Source organism: Trichosurus vulpecula, chromosome 7 (genome assembly GCF_011100635.1).
Source record: "Trichosurus vulpecula isolate mTriVul1 chromosome 7, mTriVul1.pri, whole genome shotgun sequence".
NCBI lineage: Eukaryota > Metazoa > Chordata > Mammalia > Diprotodontia > Phalangeridae > Trichosurus > Trichosurus vulpecula.
Genome location: NC_050579.1, coordinates 241,955,738 through 241,968,443, shown reverse-complemented (window position 1 = coordinate 241,968,443; position 12,706 = coordinate 241,955,738). Strand labels below are relative to the sequence as shown.

General features: G+C 49.4%; 1 protein-coding gene across 8 annotated transcripts; it reads left to right on the top strand.

Annotated features, from left to right (window-relative positions):
* Positions 1–34: 34 nt before the first annotated feature.
* KLHDC3 (kelch domain containing 3) lies at positions 35–12,380 on the top strand. Of its 8 annotated transcripts, XM_036767534.1 has the most exons (15): positions 414–496; positions 2,686–2,907; positions 3,085–3,255; positions 3,439–3,554; positions 3,730–3,801; positions 4,156–4,369; positions 4,441–4,527; positions 4,708–4,816; positions 4,946–5,019; positions 9,322–9,472; positions 9,645–9,711; positions 10,881–10,985; positions 11,095–11,169; positions 11,258–11,375; positions 11,750–12,380. In XM_036767534.1, exons 2-15 carry the CDS (start codon positions 2,754–2,756, stop codon positions 11,884–11,886), a joined length of 1,650 nt encoding a protein of 549 aa, XP_036623429.1. In that variant the 5' UTR covers positions 414–496; positions 2,686–2,753; the 3' UTR covers positions 11,887–12,380. The 8 variants fall into 8 exon arrangements, 6 of the variants coding, with proteins under 6 accessions (XP_036623424.1, XP_036623426.1, XP_036623423.1 ...); XM_036767531.1 differs by lacking the exons at positions 414–496; positions 9,322–9,472; positions 9,645–9,711; ... (2 more) ...; positions 11,258–11,375; positions 11,750–12,380 and adding exons at positions 42–161; positions 909–980; positions 5,127–5,205; positions 5,805–6,475; XR_005010895.1 differs by lacking the exons at positions 414–496; positions 9,322–9,472; positions 9,645–9,711; ... (2 more) ...; positions 11,258–11,375; positions 11,750–12,380 and adding exons at positions 61–161; positions 5,127–5,205; positions 5,805–5,985; positions 6,414–6,475.
* Positions 12,381–12,706: the final 326 nt, after the last annotated feature.

Sequence of the window (12,706 nt, the reverse complement as noted above, 5' to 3'; positions counted from 1 at the left end):
CTTTGCTTGGCATTGCGCATGCGCCACCCACTGCCCGACCGGAATTACAGAGCTCACTTGTGTTTGTCTTGTTGGGACCGGCCCGTCGGTTAGAGCGGAACCGGATTCTGCCTGCTGGCAGGTCGCGGACCTGCGGGCCCCGCCCCGGCCCGGCCTGGCAGGTAGTAGGGAGCGGAGCCTGATGGGAGGAGGGTAGGGCAGAATTGGGAGGGACCGAGACGTTGGAGGGGGGGAGGGGCTTTGAGTGAGGGGGAGACAGGGTGGAGGAGGGGCAGGGAGGGGTCATCGGGGTGGGGAGGGAAGGGGCACTGAGGTCGCCGGAGGAGAGTTTGGATTGGTTTGGAAGGGGTGGATTGTGAGACTAGAAAAGGCCTGGAGTGCGTTTGAGAGGGGGGAGGGGGGAAGGAGAGGGAGACCGGGAGGCTGTCTGGAAGGAAGGGAGGATCGGGCAGTGTGCAAGGAGGGAGACCCTGAGGATTGTCGTAGGAGGGTCTGGGTAAGTGCATGAGGGACGTGGAGAGAGATCCAGGAGGCAGTGGGAGAGGCGTCCGTCAGGCTTGGAAGCCTCAGCTTCTGAGGGCTTGGTTTGTCCTTGTGGAAGCCAGCCCGTCTTTCCCTCTTCCTCCGGTGGTCTACGCGAGTTGGGTTCTTTAAAAGTCCTTTTCTCTTCCTTGGGGTCCCGAAGGGTGGGGGGGAGTAGTAATGATGAATAAAGATAGTTTATGGGTCCAACAGCTTCTTCCTGCGGCAGGGATAGGGAGTATATCCATTTTGGGGAGGGGTGTCAATGCTATTTTGGGTGGTAGCGTGCTAAGACCTGGACGCGATTTGACAAGCTGGGGGAGTATTGTTTCTCCCCCAGGCCCGTGTGCGCCCCAGCCCTGGAGCAAGCTTGTCCCTTCCATTAGGTCTCCTTGGGCAAGGAAGGGATGATGTGCTTGAACCCAGCTCGCTCTCTTTGGAGATTGCAGTGCCACCTGGTGGGTGACCTTTCTTTCTGTCACTGGAGTCTGGGCAGTTCCCTAGTGCCTCGGATATTTCCGAGGGTGGTGGGTGGGGAGATTTTTTTTTTTTTGGTCCAGACTTCTGATTTTTTATCAGTGTTGGAAACTCGGAATAACAGACCCTCAGAGTGGGAAAGGACCTCCGGAGTCATCTAATTCAATGTGTGCTTGAATTCTTTCTACGACATACCTAACAAAAGGAATTGCCGGAATGACACATCCCTTCACTGATGCATATACAAATTTGTCTGCAGTTTATATAATCTGAAATTTGCTTAGGACGTTGAAGGGTTAAGTGATTTGCCCACAATTCCCCTAGATTATATAATGTGATCATAGATTTAGAGGGGGCAGGGACCTTAGAGGTATTGTGGTCTCTCCCTTCTCCTTTCTTCAGTTGAGGAAACGGAGTGGCTTGCTCTAGGTCAAACAGGTAGTAAATAGCAGAGATGAGATGTAATCAAATTTAATAAAATCGGATTTAATTTTCTTAAGAGTCAGTGTTCTTTCCACACTATGATTCCTCCTGTAGTACAGTTTTAAGACTTAATGTGAATCAGAGGCAGGACTTAAACCTAGGTTCTCCAGACTCAAAGACTTATTATATCCTTCCTTGTACAAATATAAAAATTATCATTACCATCTCCTAGTTGGTGCTTAACAGAGCTGAATCAGGTGGAACTACCTACTTCCTTTGTTTGGTAGGATGTCTGAAGGACTTCAGTGTCCATGCCCATGTCTAATTCTTAACCACCCAAAGGCTATCTTCAATTTTCCTATTTACCAGACTCCCTCTAGGGGCCCGGTTGGGGGAGGGGTGACAGCAGTTATTTTCTGCCCCTCAGACAACGTGGCTTGGCAAAAGCCTGTCCCTAACCCCACCCTGACAAGCTTGAGTTCCTGGTCTTGGTCAGGTTCCAGGTACATCTGTCAGGGGAACTCCTTGTGCCCATGGGGAGTCCCAGGTAGCTCCGATTACAGAACCTGGTGGGGGAACTGGCCATCTCTGCAAAGCTGCCCCTAGTTATACTGAAGTTTTCTGAGTCTGGGCACATTGTGTCCTCTCTGAGGTGCAACCAGGACAAGGACCCTGGAGAAGGAGGTGCCCTCCCCATTCCAAGGGCCTGAAGCTTTTTTTCCTGGAAGTACCCATGCCAGACTGTAGTGGGTTGTCTAGGCTGGCTCTGTTATTAATAGCTCTGGGTATTTTAGTATCCCTCTCTCTCTACCTTAGAGAGTGTCCAGGATTCTTAAGAACTTTTGGCATCAAGAAGCTCAGTGACAGAGGCAGTAGGACTTGTTTCTTATCTTGCAGTTCCTAGCTGAGAAGGGCACTGAGTCAGTTTAGGAGCTTTTCCTGACTGGGGACAGTATATGGGGTTCCTGGATCCCCAGAGTTTCCAGATGTCCTGAGCCTTTGGTCAGTGTATTCTGCGCCAATGAAGAATTAGGTCAGGGTTGCCCCAGGCTGTTTGGGAATGGGGTTAAGATCAACTCTGACCTCTAGCTCTCCTGAGGTGGGGGTAAGTCTATGACTGATCCTTCCAAAGAAGGATGGTGTGGGAGGGGTGCTAGAATGATAATTGCAAGCCAGAGGTAGTCAAAGCAGCGTCACTCTGAGTTGAGCATAGCACTGGGGACAGAGGTTTTGTCTAAAAGGCCTTTACCTGTGTCTGCACAGGTAGCAGAGACACCAAGGCAGGCTGGCCGTGCTGTGCGGACATGTGTCGATAGCCACATCGGAGGGGAATGTTACGGTGGACAGTGCACCTGGAGGGCGGGCCCCGCAGGGTGAATCACGCAGCGGTGTCTGTGGGGCACCGAGTGTATTCATTTGGAGGATACTGCTCTGGAGAAGACTATGAGACGTTACGCCAGATTGACGTGCATGTCTTCAATGCAGGTGAGTTAGGATTACACTGGGTGCTTGGGGAAGGGTAGAAACGAGGAGATGGAAAAGACATCAGTCTAGGAGCAGGGTAAAGAATGGTGTCTTAATCCTAGATTCGTGACATAGGTAGATGGTGAAGATAGGGGTGGCCAGGAGGGTCCTCAGTCCGAATTGGGGTTATGTCTGCAGTGTCTCTTCGTTGGACGAAGCTGCCCCCAATGCGGTCCAGTGGACAGGCTGGGGAAGTGCCCTACATGCGTTATGGACATTCAGCTGTCCTCATTGACGACACTGTCTACCTGTGGGGTGGACGCAATGACACAGAAGGAGCTTGCAATGTGCTCTATGGCTTTGATATCAGTGAGTATTGATTTAGCTGCTGAACTTTTACAAATTGTATACACATCTTGGGGGGTGGGAGGTGAGGTGAAGGGGAACCTGGCTACAATATTGGGGGCAGGTTCAGAAAGCACAGCCCTCGGGGCAAGGCAGTAGTGAAAAATATTGACCACTTAGATCCTGACTTTCCCTTCTGTTCTTTAGACACTCACAAGTGGTTCACACCCAGGGTATCTGGAACAGTGCCTGGGGCCCGAGATGGACATTCAGCCTGTGTCCTGGGCAAGAACATGTATGTCTTTGGGGGCTATGAGCAACTGGTAAGTCCATGAGGGACAATGGAGGAGGTTGAAGAATATGTGGAGAAGGAGATGGAATTAGTAGGGGACTTTTCCTTGATTGCTAAACTTAGATGGAAATAACTTTTTTCTCTCTCATTTCTATTCTTCCTTCTGTGTTCTCCCTTTCTCCCTAAATTTCCTTTCCTTGGTTTAGGCGGACTGCTTTTCCAATGATATCCACAAGCTGGATACCAGCAGCATGACGTGGACCCTCATTTCTGCAAAGGTCTGTACCTTTCTTTTCTCTGTAGATCTTTCTTTTCCATTTCTTGCTTAATGAATCATACAATAAAAAGGACCAGCTATATTCCTTAAAGCCCTCACCTTACCCCAAACTTTGCCAAATCCCTTTTCTTTCTTCCCTTTATCACCTATGTTTGGTCCCCACTCCCATCCCAGTGGAGGACTTAAGAACCATAATGGATGGTAGGATAGGGGACTAAAACCTTTGATTTGGGGGTGACTGAGAAAGATAGCAGGGTTGCTCATCTTTTAAGGTTGGGGTGGGAGGGTTGGTTACTTTATTTCTTAACTTTCAGTTCTTCTACTGATTCTTCCTTCTCTTTCTCCTTTTTCCCAGGGCACTCCTGCACGATGGCGGGACTTTCACTCAGCCACAATGTTGGGCAGCCGCATGTATGTTTTTGGGGGTCGAGCTGACCGATTTGGACCCTTTCACTCCAACAATGAGATCTATTGTAACCGAATACGTATCTTTGACACAAGGGCTGAGGCCTGGTTGGAATGTCCACCTACCCCACTATTGCCTGAGGGCCGAAGAAGCCACTCTGCCTGTGAGTATCTCCCCCCACCCCAAATTCCTTTCCTAAACCACTCTCTCCTTAACGTTCTTTTCCATTTCCAGTTGGGTACAATGGGGAGCTGTACATATTTGGTGGCTACAACGCGAGGCTGAATCGGCATTTTCATGACCTCTGGAAGTTCAACCCAGGTAAAGGGGTTGTAGGAAGGTCTAGAATGTTGGAGTGGGTGAATCCATAGTATAAGACTATAGGGATGTTCAGGATCAAGTAGGGTGAGAAGAGTGGCTCTTAGATAGTTGACAGTCATTGAGGGAGTATCTGGAATAGGCAGGGGGTTGAATTTGGTGTTTGCCACAACTTCTCCTCAGTGTCCTTCTCTTGGAAGAAGATTGAGCCTAAGGGAAAGGGGCCATGCCCCCGCCGGCGCCAGTGCTGTTGCATCGTGGGAGACAAGATTGTCCTCTTTGGGGGCACTAGGTCAGGATGAGGGGGTATGGGGGAGGGACTCTTGGGATCAGGGAGGGACATGAGGCCATAACACTCGCTTAGAGGGGTTTTGGTGGGATGTTCATCACCTTATTACGATTTTTCTCTTGATTCCTGTAGTCCTTCTCCTGAGGAAGGCCTAGGAGATGAGTTTGACCTCATGGACCACTCCGACCTACATATTCTAGACTTTAGTAAGTGTTTCCACTCCCCAAACTGTTTTGCCAAAAGGGGCTCGTTCCTAGGGCAAGAAAGTCAGGGCTGCTCTCTTCCTAAGCCCCTACTCCTCTTTCTACCACAGGTCCCAGCCTGAAGACCTTGTGCAAACTGGCTGTGATTCAGTATAACCTGGACCAGACCTGTCTGCCCCATGACATCAGGTACAGGAATAGAGAGGAAGAGAGGACAGGAATACCTGCTCCTTCTGTACTGAGTTTTATCAAACCCTGAACCACCCATGTAGTACTGCCTTAGATACTTTGGAGTTGGTGAGTGAGGGTTGCAAGTACATGCCTGCTTATCAGTTTACTGAGGGTCTTAAGGGGAAAATGAGCCCAGTTGGTTATTACCTTGATGGCAGAACACAGGTTGGGCCTTTAGAGGCGCCAAGGAAGTAAGTGAGCTTTACAACTCCAGGGTAGTCACAAGCTAGATAAATTGTTCTTTGCTTCCTCCTAGATTGCTTACACCAGATTCATGAACACACTCTTCCCCAGGTGCCCAGACATTTGAATGTATAAACATAAGCAGGATACCAGCACAGATGTGGAGGCGGGGAAAGTGGGTTGTGTAGGGTTTAGTAATGGGTGGAGTTCAGTTGTTGTTAAGCCTAGAAGGTCTATATGGAGGAGGGAAGGTATAAGTTGTTGATCTTTAGGAGCCTTGAGGGATTGGGTCTGGTGTAAGAAAATCTATTTCTCTTTTCTGTTTCCCTTTCTTCATCCTCTTGCCACCTTCTTTGCCATTTCTGGTTTTGCAGGTGGGAGCTGACTGCCATGACCACCAACAGCACCATCAGCCGCCCCATCGCATCGTCCCATGGGTAGGGGGAAGCCTTCGTTGCCTTCCCTACCGATCCTGCTGCTGTCCTCACCACCCCTTCCCATCATTTTCGAGCCTGCCACCATGGGCCCCTGGACTTTGTTCCCCTGCAGCTGGAGGTGCTGGACTAGGGATTTTTGCTGTGGACTTTTGGAGGGGCAGCTGGGGGAGTGTTGGGGCCCTCCCTTATCCCCTCCCCTGGGGTTCAGCTCCTTTCCCTTCGGTGCTCTCCCCATCCATCTCCTCTTTCCCTCTGATTGTTCCTTAGCTTCTGCCCTCTATTTGGGGCATCCACATATTTTATGGGGTTTGAGGGAGGGAAAGTGAGGAAGCATCAGTACCTAAGCATAGCTTCACTGCCTCCTCCACCTTTGGGAGAAACCCTAAGCCCCACCTCCTCAACCCTGTCTGAGCCATGGGTGTTGTTTGGGAGCTAAGAGGTATCGAGCTGTTAAAGTGAAGTCCTCTCTTTACCCTCCTTGGGGACAGGGGTGTCCATCAGGTGATCCCTTCCTCCCCTCATTCCTGACCCACTTACCCCCTCCAGGTTGTTACTGTTCCCTGAAAACCAGCCAGCGCGGATTTTATAAAAATGTGTACAAACCCAAAGCAGTGTTGTCTGTTTATGGGGCACATGGACAGTCCTTCTAGAGGGTGGAAGGATGAAATGGAGGCGGTGGGTTTGATGCCCCCAAAAAAGGGAGAGCAACACGCTGGGGAAGAGCCACTGCCTTTTGGAAGGGAAGGGACTGAGACCGGAACTGGACCTTCAGCTTCTCATCAGACTAGAGCCAATCTGTCACCAAAGCCAGTCAGTCTTAATTAAGCACCTACAGTGCACTAGATGTGGATACAAATAAAAAAGTGAGACAGTCTCTGCCTTCAGGGAGCGTACCTTCTACTGGGGGGATACAACTTTCACTAATAAGTAAGTGTAAGATCTATGCAAAATAAATAAAGAGTAATTTCCAGGGGACAGGGCTCCAACAACTAGAAATATTGGGAAAGGCCTCTGGGAGGAAGTGGCACTTGAATGGATCTTTGAAGGGAACTAGGGTCTTGGGGGTGGGGAAGTGGCTTAGCATTCCAGGTATAAAGGACAGACTGTGTGCAAAGACAGGAAGATGGAATAAATCATATTTGGGAAACAGCAAATAGGCCAGTTTAGATGAAATGTAGAACATGTGAAAGGGATTTAACATGTAATCAGCCTGGAAAAGTAAGGCTTTAAATGCCAAAAAAGGAATTTATATTCCAAAGGCATTAGGGAGCCACACAACGCTTGTTGAGCAAGGGGATGACATGGTCTTCAGGAATGTCATTTTAGCAGCTCTGGGGAAAGATGGCTTGGAGATGCAGAGACCCAATTAGGCTGCTGTATTAACCTAGGAGAGAGTGAGGGTCTGAACTAGCCTGATGGACCTGGGAGTGAAGGAAAGGCGATGGAAGAGGTATGGAGGTAGACTAAGACTAGGTAACTGATTGGATATGTAGGGGTGGGGAGAAAGTGAGAATTCGGGGATGGTTCTTTTGGACTTAGCTCATCAGAAGAAGTTGGGTGGAGTGTTTTTAGTGAAATGACAAATTTGGTTTTCAATATGTTTGAGGGAGTCTGTGGGTCATTCAGATAGGAATGAATTGTCCTGCAGGTATTTGGGGATGTGGAACTGGAGCTCAGGAGAGAAAATGAAGGCTGAATATGTAGTTTGGAGGAGTCATCTGCATAGAGATGCACATTGAACCCATGATGGCTGATGAAATCAATAAAAAAAAAAGTGAGGGGGCAAGTCATAGGTGATGGTCCTGCAAAAGAGACTGAAGAGGATTGGTTTGATAGGAAGAGAATCACAGCAGAGTAGCCTAGTGCCATGAAAACCTAGGAAGAAAGTAGCTAGGAGGAGGAGATGGCCTGCAGTGTCAAAGCCTCTGGAGAGGTCATAGGTAAGGACTAAGAAAAGGCCATTGGATTTTACCATAAAAAGATCCTTTGGAGAGAACAGTTTTAGTTGAGTGGTAGGAACAGAAGATAAGATTGCAAGGGATGGAGGAGTGGAGAGGAGAATGAATAGTATTTTCTAAGAGCTTGGCTGCCAAAAAAGGATAAGATTGGAGTTTGAAAGTAGGGTCAAGTGAAGGCTTTTTAAAGTTAAGGAAGACAAGGGAACAAGTATTTATTAAGTGCATACTATGTGCTAGACACTAAGTTTTACAAATATTGCCTCTTGATCCTCACAACAACCCTGGGAGGTAGGTGCTATTATCCCCATTTTACATACAGTGGAAGAAATGGAGGCAGAGGTTAAGTGATTTGTTCAGGGTCACTCAGTGCCTGAGGATGCAGTTGAACTCAAAGTCTTCCTGATGCCAGGCCCGGTGTTCACAGTGTTCACTGTGCCATAGAGAAGGGCCAGTGGTTAAGAAGAGATTGAAAATTAGGGATTGGGAGCAGATGCTGACAGAGGGAACTGGATCAAGTTGAAGGGTTGGCAGTAGAGAGAACAGGGGACTGATAGTGAGGATTTGAAATGAGGACCTGGGGAGCTCAGCACAGGTGGCCCCAGCTCTTCCAGGGACGTTGAAGGTGAGGCTATTTGTTGACAGAAAATGGGGGGGGGGGGTGCGGTGCGAGGTTTGGACTAGAGCCCAAGGGAAGTATGACGCAGTCATTTGAAGGAGAGTAAAGGTTCAGGTGCCGTGTCATAACAAATCCGTGGGGGATCCAGTCAGGGTGGCGGTGTGTAATTTCCTCCAGCTGTGTTTGGCAGCTCAGAAGTAGGAGCAGGGAAGGTGAATGAAGGCGAGAGCCCCAAGTTTGGGGGGCAGAAAAGGAAAAAGGGCAATAGCACGGCTTTACGGGCACAGGCCAGCACACAGGCCCACGCGGCCAAACACGTGTAAGGTAGCCACGGCAGGGGGACTGGCAGACGGGCCAAGAGCCTCCCCTCCTCTCTACTCCCGTTGACCTATTTGAGGCAAGGGGTCGTCGGCTCCCAGGTGCCTGGCTAGCCGCAGCACCCTCCCCTCCAGCTTCGGCTGCGCCCGCCCACCCCGACGCGCCCCGCCTCCTCAGGACGGCGGAGCCTGGCCAACTTCCGGCCGACGCTTCGTTCTGGTTGCTTTCTGGGGGGCGCCGCCGGAAGGGGCGGTGCTCCGCAGGCTGCGGCGGAAGTAGCGCTGGCGCTGTTGGGACAGGGGGTCTTTTTACATGTCGAAGGCGGGGAAGTCGCGCGGTTCGGAGGCACGGGTCTCCCGCGCTGGCCGGCCTCGGCCTCTGAAGCACGATGACGACAAGACCAAGGCCGGTGGGTCCGGAGACGCCGAAAGAGGAGCCTGGAGTCTTGGGGTGGGGCCTGGGGTGTGAGCGAAGGGGGAGAGGAGCCCGGGCAGGCCCGGCTGGGGTGCAGGCCAAAGGCTACACCTGAGCCACCGGCGCCCCCCTCTGCTGTTCCCTTCAGATCTGGCCGCCATGTCCTTTGAGGAGCTGTTGGAGCTTCAGAGCCGGGTGGGGACCAAAATGTACCGACAGCTGGTGACGGGGACTCGACCTGAGGATCAGCCGCGGAGGGCAGCCCCCACCCGTGATCGGGGCGCCGCAGAGAAGCACAGGTCGCGGGGGCGGGGCAGATACCTGGGTCTCGGGACACAACCCAGCCCTGCCTCTCCAGTGAGCCTTGACCTCCCAGGATGGCAGGGTTGGTTGAGTTGGGGGGCGGGGGAAGATGTTGAGTGGTTCGACTTGATGCTGCCCTAATTCCTCCTTCCTTTCTGCCACCCTTAGGCCCCTGGAAATGTCTTCGAAGACCCGAGTGCCGTTTTTGCGACAAGTTGTCCCTGTCAGAAAGAAGGTGCGGTCCCTTGACTATCTGGGTGGAAGAGCAGACAAGAATCTGGGCTTAACCATGATAAGATTCCTACAGGCTCTTTGTTTGGGTTGGGACAGAAAGAGGATAGGGCTGGTTCTATTTCTCATTCATTAATACAACTCATTAAATGACTACTGTGTGCAGAACAGAGTTTCTACCTTTTGAGTTTTGAAATGATCTCCGGTTCTGCTTTTCAGTTACCAAGTTCTGTTGATTTTAACTTGTGCTGCATTTCTTATCCTTTCCTTTTTGTTTTGTAATATCCATTGTTACAGGTCCCTATTGCCACCTGCTGGGACTGTTAATAGTTTCCCAATGCGTCTTTCTTGCCTCGGCTTCCTATTTCTCTGATTCATCCTTTATATTGGTGCCAGACTTAACATCTTCTGTATGGAAGAATCGATTCGTATCTTAGAAATCTTTAGTGGTTCTTTATTGTCCCACTGAGTAAAAAGTCCAGACTCCTTTGCCATTCAGTGCCCTTGATAAACTGGCACCATCATATTACTCTTGATGCACAAAACACCAGATGAAGCCTCCAAGCAGACTGTGATATCTTACTTTCATGCGTTCATGGTGTTCCTTTGTGCTTAAAATACCCTCCTTTTCTCTTCTGTTAAATTCTTACCCATCCTTTAGAACAGGGTTCTTAACATGGAGTCTATGAACTTGTTCTTAAAATATTTTGAAACTTGCATTCCAAAATAACTGTTTCCTTTGTAATCACTAGTATTTCATGCATTTAAAAACATTATTCTGAGAAGGGGTCCATAGGATTACTAGACTGCCAAAGGGGTCCATGACACAAAAAAGGTTAAGAAGTCCTACTTTAGAGGTTTATCTTTAGTCCACTTCCATCCAAGAAACCTTTCCTGACATATAACCTAGTATTTCCCCTCTCCTTTAATGACCTTTCATTCTTGGACCTAAGATATTACTTGTTTGTGTTTATCACCCTACCTCCTGGCCTATCTATAGACTACAAGTTGTATGAAGAAACTTTAAAGACTTTTTCTAAACTTTGTACTTCCCTCAGTGCTATGTAGAAAATAGCCACTTAATGGATGAATTGCAGTTTTCCACAGGCTGTTTGGGCAAGATAGAAGAAAAAGGCTGATCTTGTTTCTCACTCCTTTTGGTATCTTTCCCAGGTGGCTCGGGATCCTCGGTTTGATGATCTGTCAGGGAAGTACAATCCTGAAGTGTTTGAGAAGACATACAGATTTCTGAATGAATATCGTGCAAAGGAGAAGGAGGTGCGAACAGGGACTTGATGAGGAAGTTGGGTGCACTTGAGTCTGGACTTATGGGTAAGAGGTATACTGGTGGGTCTGGTCGTGCCTAACCCTGGTCTCAGTTCTGCAGCTGGTGGCAAAGCATCTGAAGAAGAGCAAGCCAGGAGAAGAACAGGAGAAACTGAAGCAACTACTCCATCGAATGGTGAGCAGTAGAAGACATTCAGACATATCCTTTGCATGACCCCTCTCCTTTCTGGAGACAGACATACTTTCACTACTTTTCTTTCCAGGATCAACAGGAGGCTGCTCAGCAGGAGCAGAAGCGGCAGCAAGAGCAGCGGCTGGCCCTGAAACAGGAACAGAGAGCCCAGGCCCAGCAGGGCCATCGGCCCTACTTCTTGAAGAAATGTGAGTAGAGGAAACAGCCTCTCAGGCTCTGTGGCTGTTGTGTAACTGATCAAGTAGGCCATGTCTGTTGGTGAAAACCCACATGGAGATGATGAAAGATCTATGTAAGAACAAACTGTCAGTAGTGGGTACAGGTTAGGTTCTGCATGTTACTTGTATCTGAGTCAGGGCCCAAGAGGAGAGCATGAAGGAAAAGGCCTTCTGATAGAGGGTGTTAGGAGGGACCCACACGATCTTCTAGGATCTGAGAGAGTGAAGAATGGGCTGGACCAGCATGTCCCATTGGGCTTTTAAAATTCACTAGTGTAGCTGAACTATGGCCTGGGAGAGCTGGGCATAGCTCATACTTTTTCCCTGATTCTTCCTAATATTAGCTGAACAAAGGCAGTTGGCGCTGGCTGAGAAATACAAGAAGCTAAAGCGAAGCCAGAAGTTGGAGAGTTTCTTGAGCAGAAAGAGGCGCCGAAATGCTGGAAAAGACCGAAGACGGCTGCCCCTGGGCAAGGATTAAAGGGGGGTCTAGTCCTCTCCTGACCCCTCCCAGCTTGGCCCCTTCCTCACTAGGGCAGTGCCTCTGGAGGCAGTCCTGGAGTGAGTGTAGTGCTTTGTGGTTCTGCTCTTCTACCCTTGGTTGAGTACCTCAGGACCTGGGGCATGGCAACAGTGGATGGATGTGGTCAGCCACATTGCTGCTCTTGTCAAACTGGGGTCTCTGGGTTATCTTTGAGGCAAAAGGAAGACAGGAAAATACTTGAGACAGACTGGCTTAGTTTGGCTCTGTGTGGATTTATCAGATCAAACTTGGCTCCCTCTTCCCTCACGGAAGGAAATGCCTTTTTAGGGGGCAGCTTTGGTGTAGAAGGAAGAACCATTGTTAGAGGCTGTGAGTACCCTGGAGGCCATACCTTGTTTCCTGGGCCAGGCTTAAGAGAAGGCTCATGAACTGTTCCTGCACTTGGTGCTAGGGTACTGTAAACACTTCTATAAACATTTGATTACATCTTTTGTCTTGTGTCTTATCAAGTTTTTAAGGGTGGGGGGAATAAGAGGTGTCCATGCAGTTTTTTGAGTCTTAAGAGGTAACATTTTGCATGTGGGAATGAGTAGGTGACAAAGGGGGAGATTTTGCCTTCTAATCTCCATTAACCCTTTCAGAAAAGGTTTGTGAGCCCACACAGGTGGTCACCTGGATAGGAGGTGTCCTGTGGTACTAGGCGGGCGTTTATTCTGTTTCCAGTAGTCTCTTCTGCCCAGAGGAAGTCTCTGCGTGCCAAGAATGCTTTGGTCACCCATAATCCTTCCTCCAACTGTTCCTCTATCCCTCCCTTTCT

Excerpts from the sequence above, each read along its gene's own strand:
- KLHDC3 (XM_036767534.1), top strand. The coding sequence starts at position 2,754 with ATGTTACGGTGGACAGTGCACCTGGAGGGCGGGCCCCGCAGGGTGAAT. Across the intron at positions 4,528-4,707 it reads CCTCTGGAAGTTCAACCCAG|TGTCCTTCTCTTGGAAGAAG; the intron begins GTAAAGGGGTTG and ends ACTTCTCCTCAG. Across the intron at positions 4,817-4,945 it reads GTCCTCTTTGGGGGCACTAG|TCCTTCTCCTGAGGAAGGCC; the intron begins GTCAGGATGAGG and ends TGATTCCTGTAG.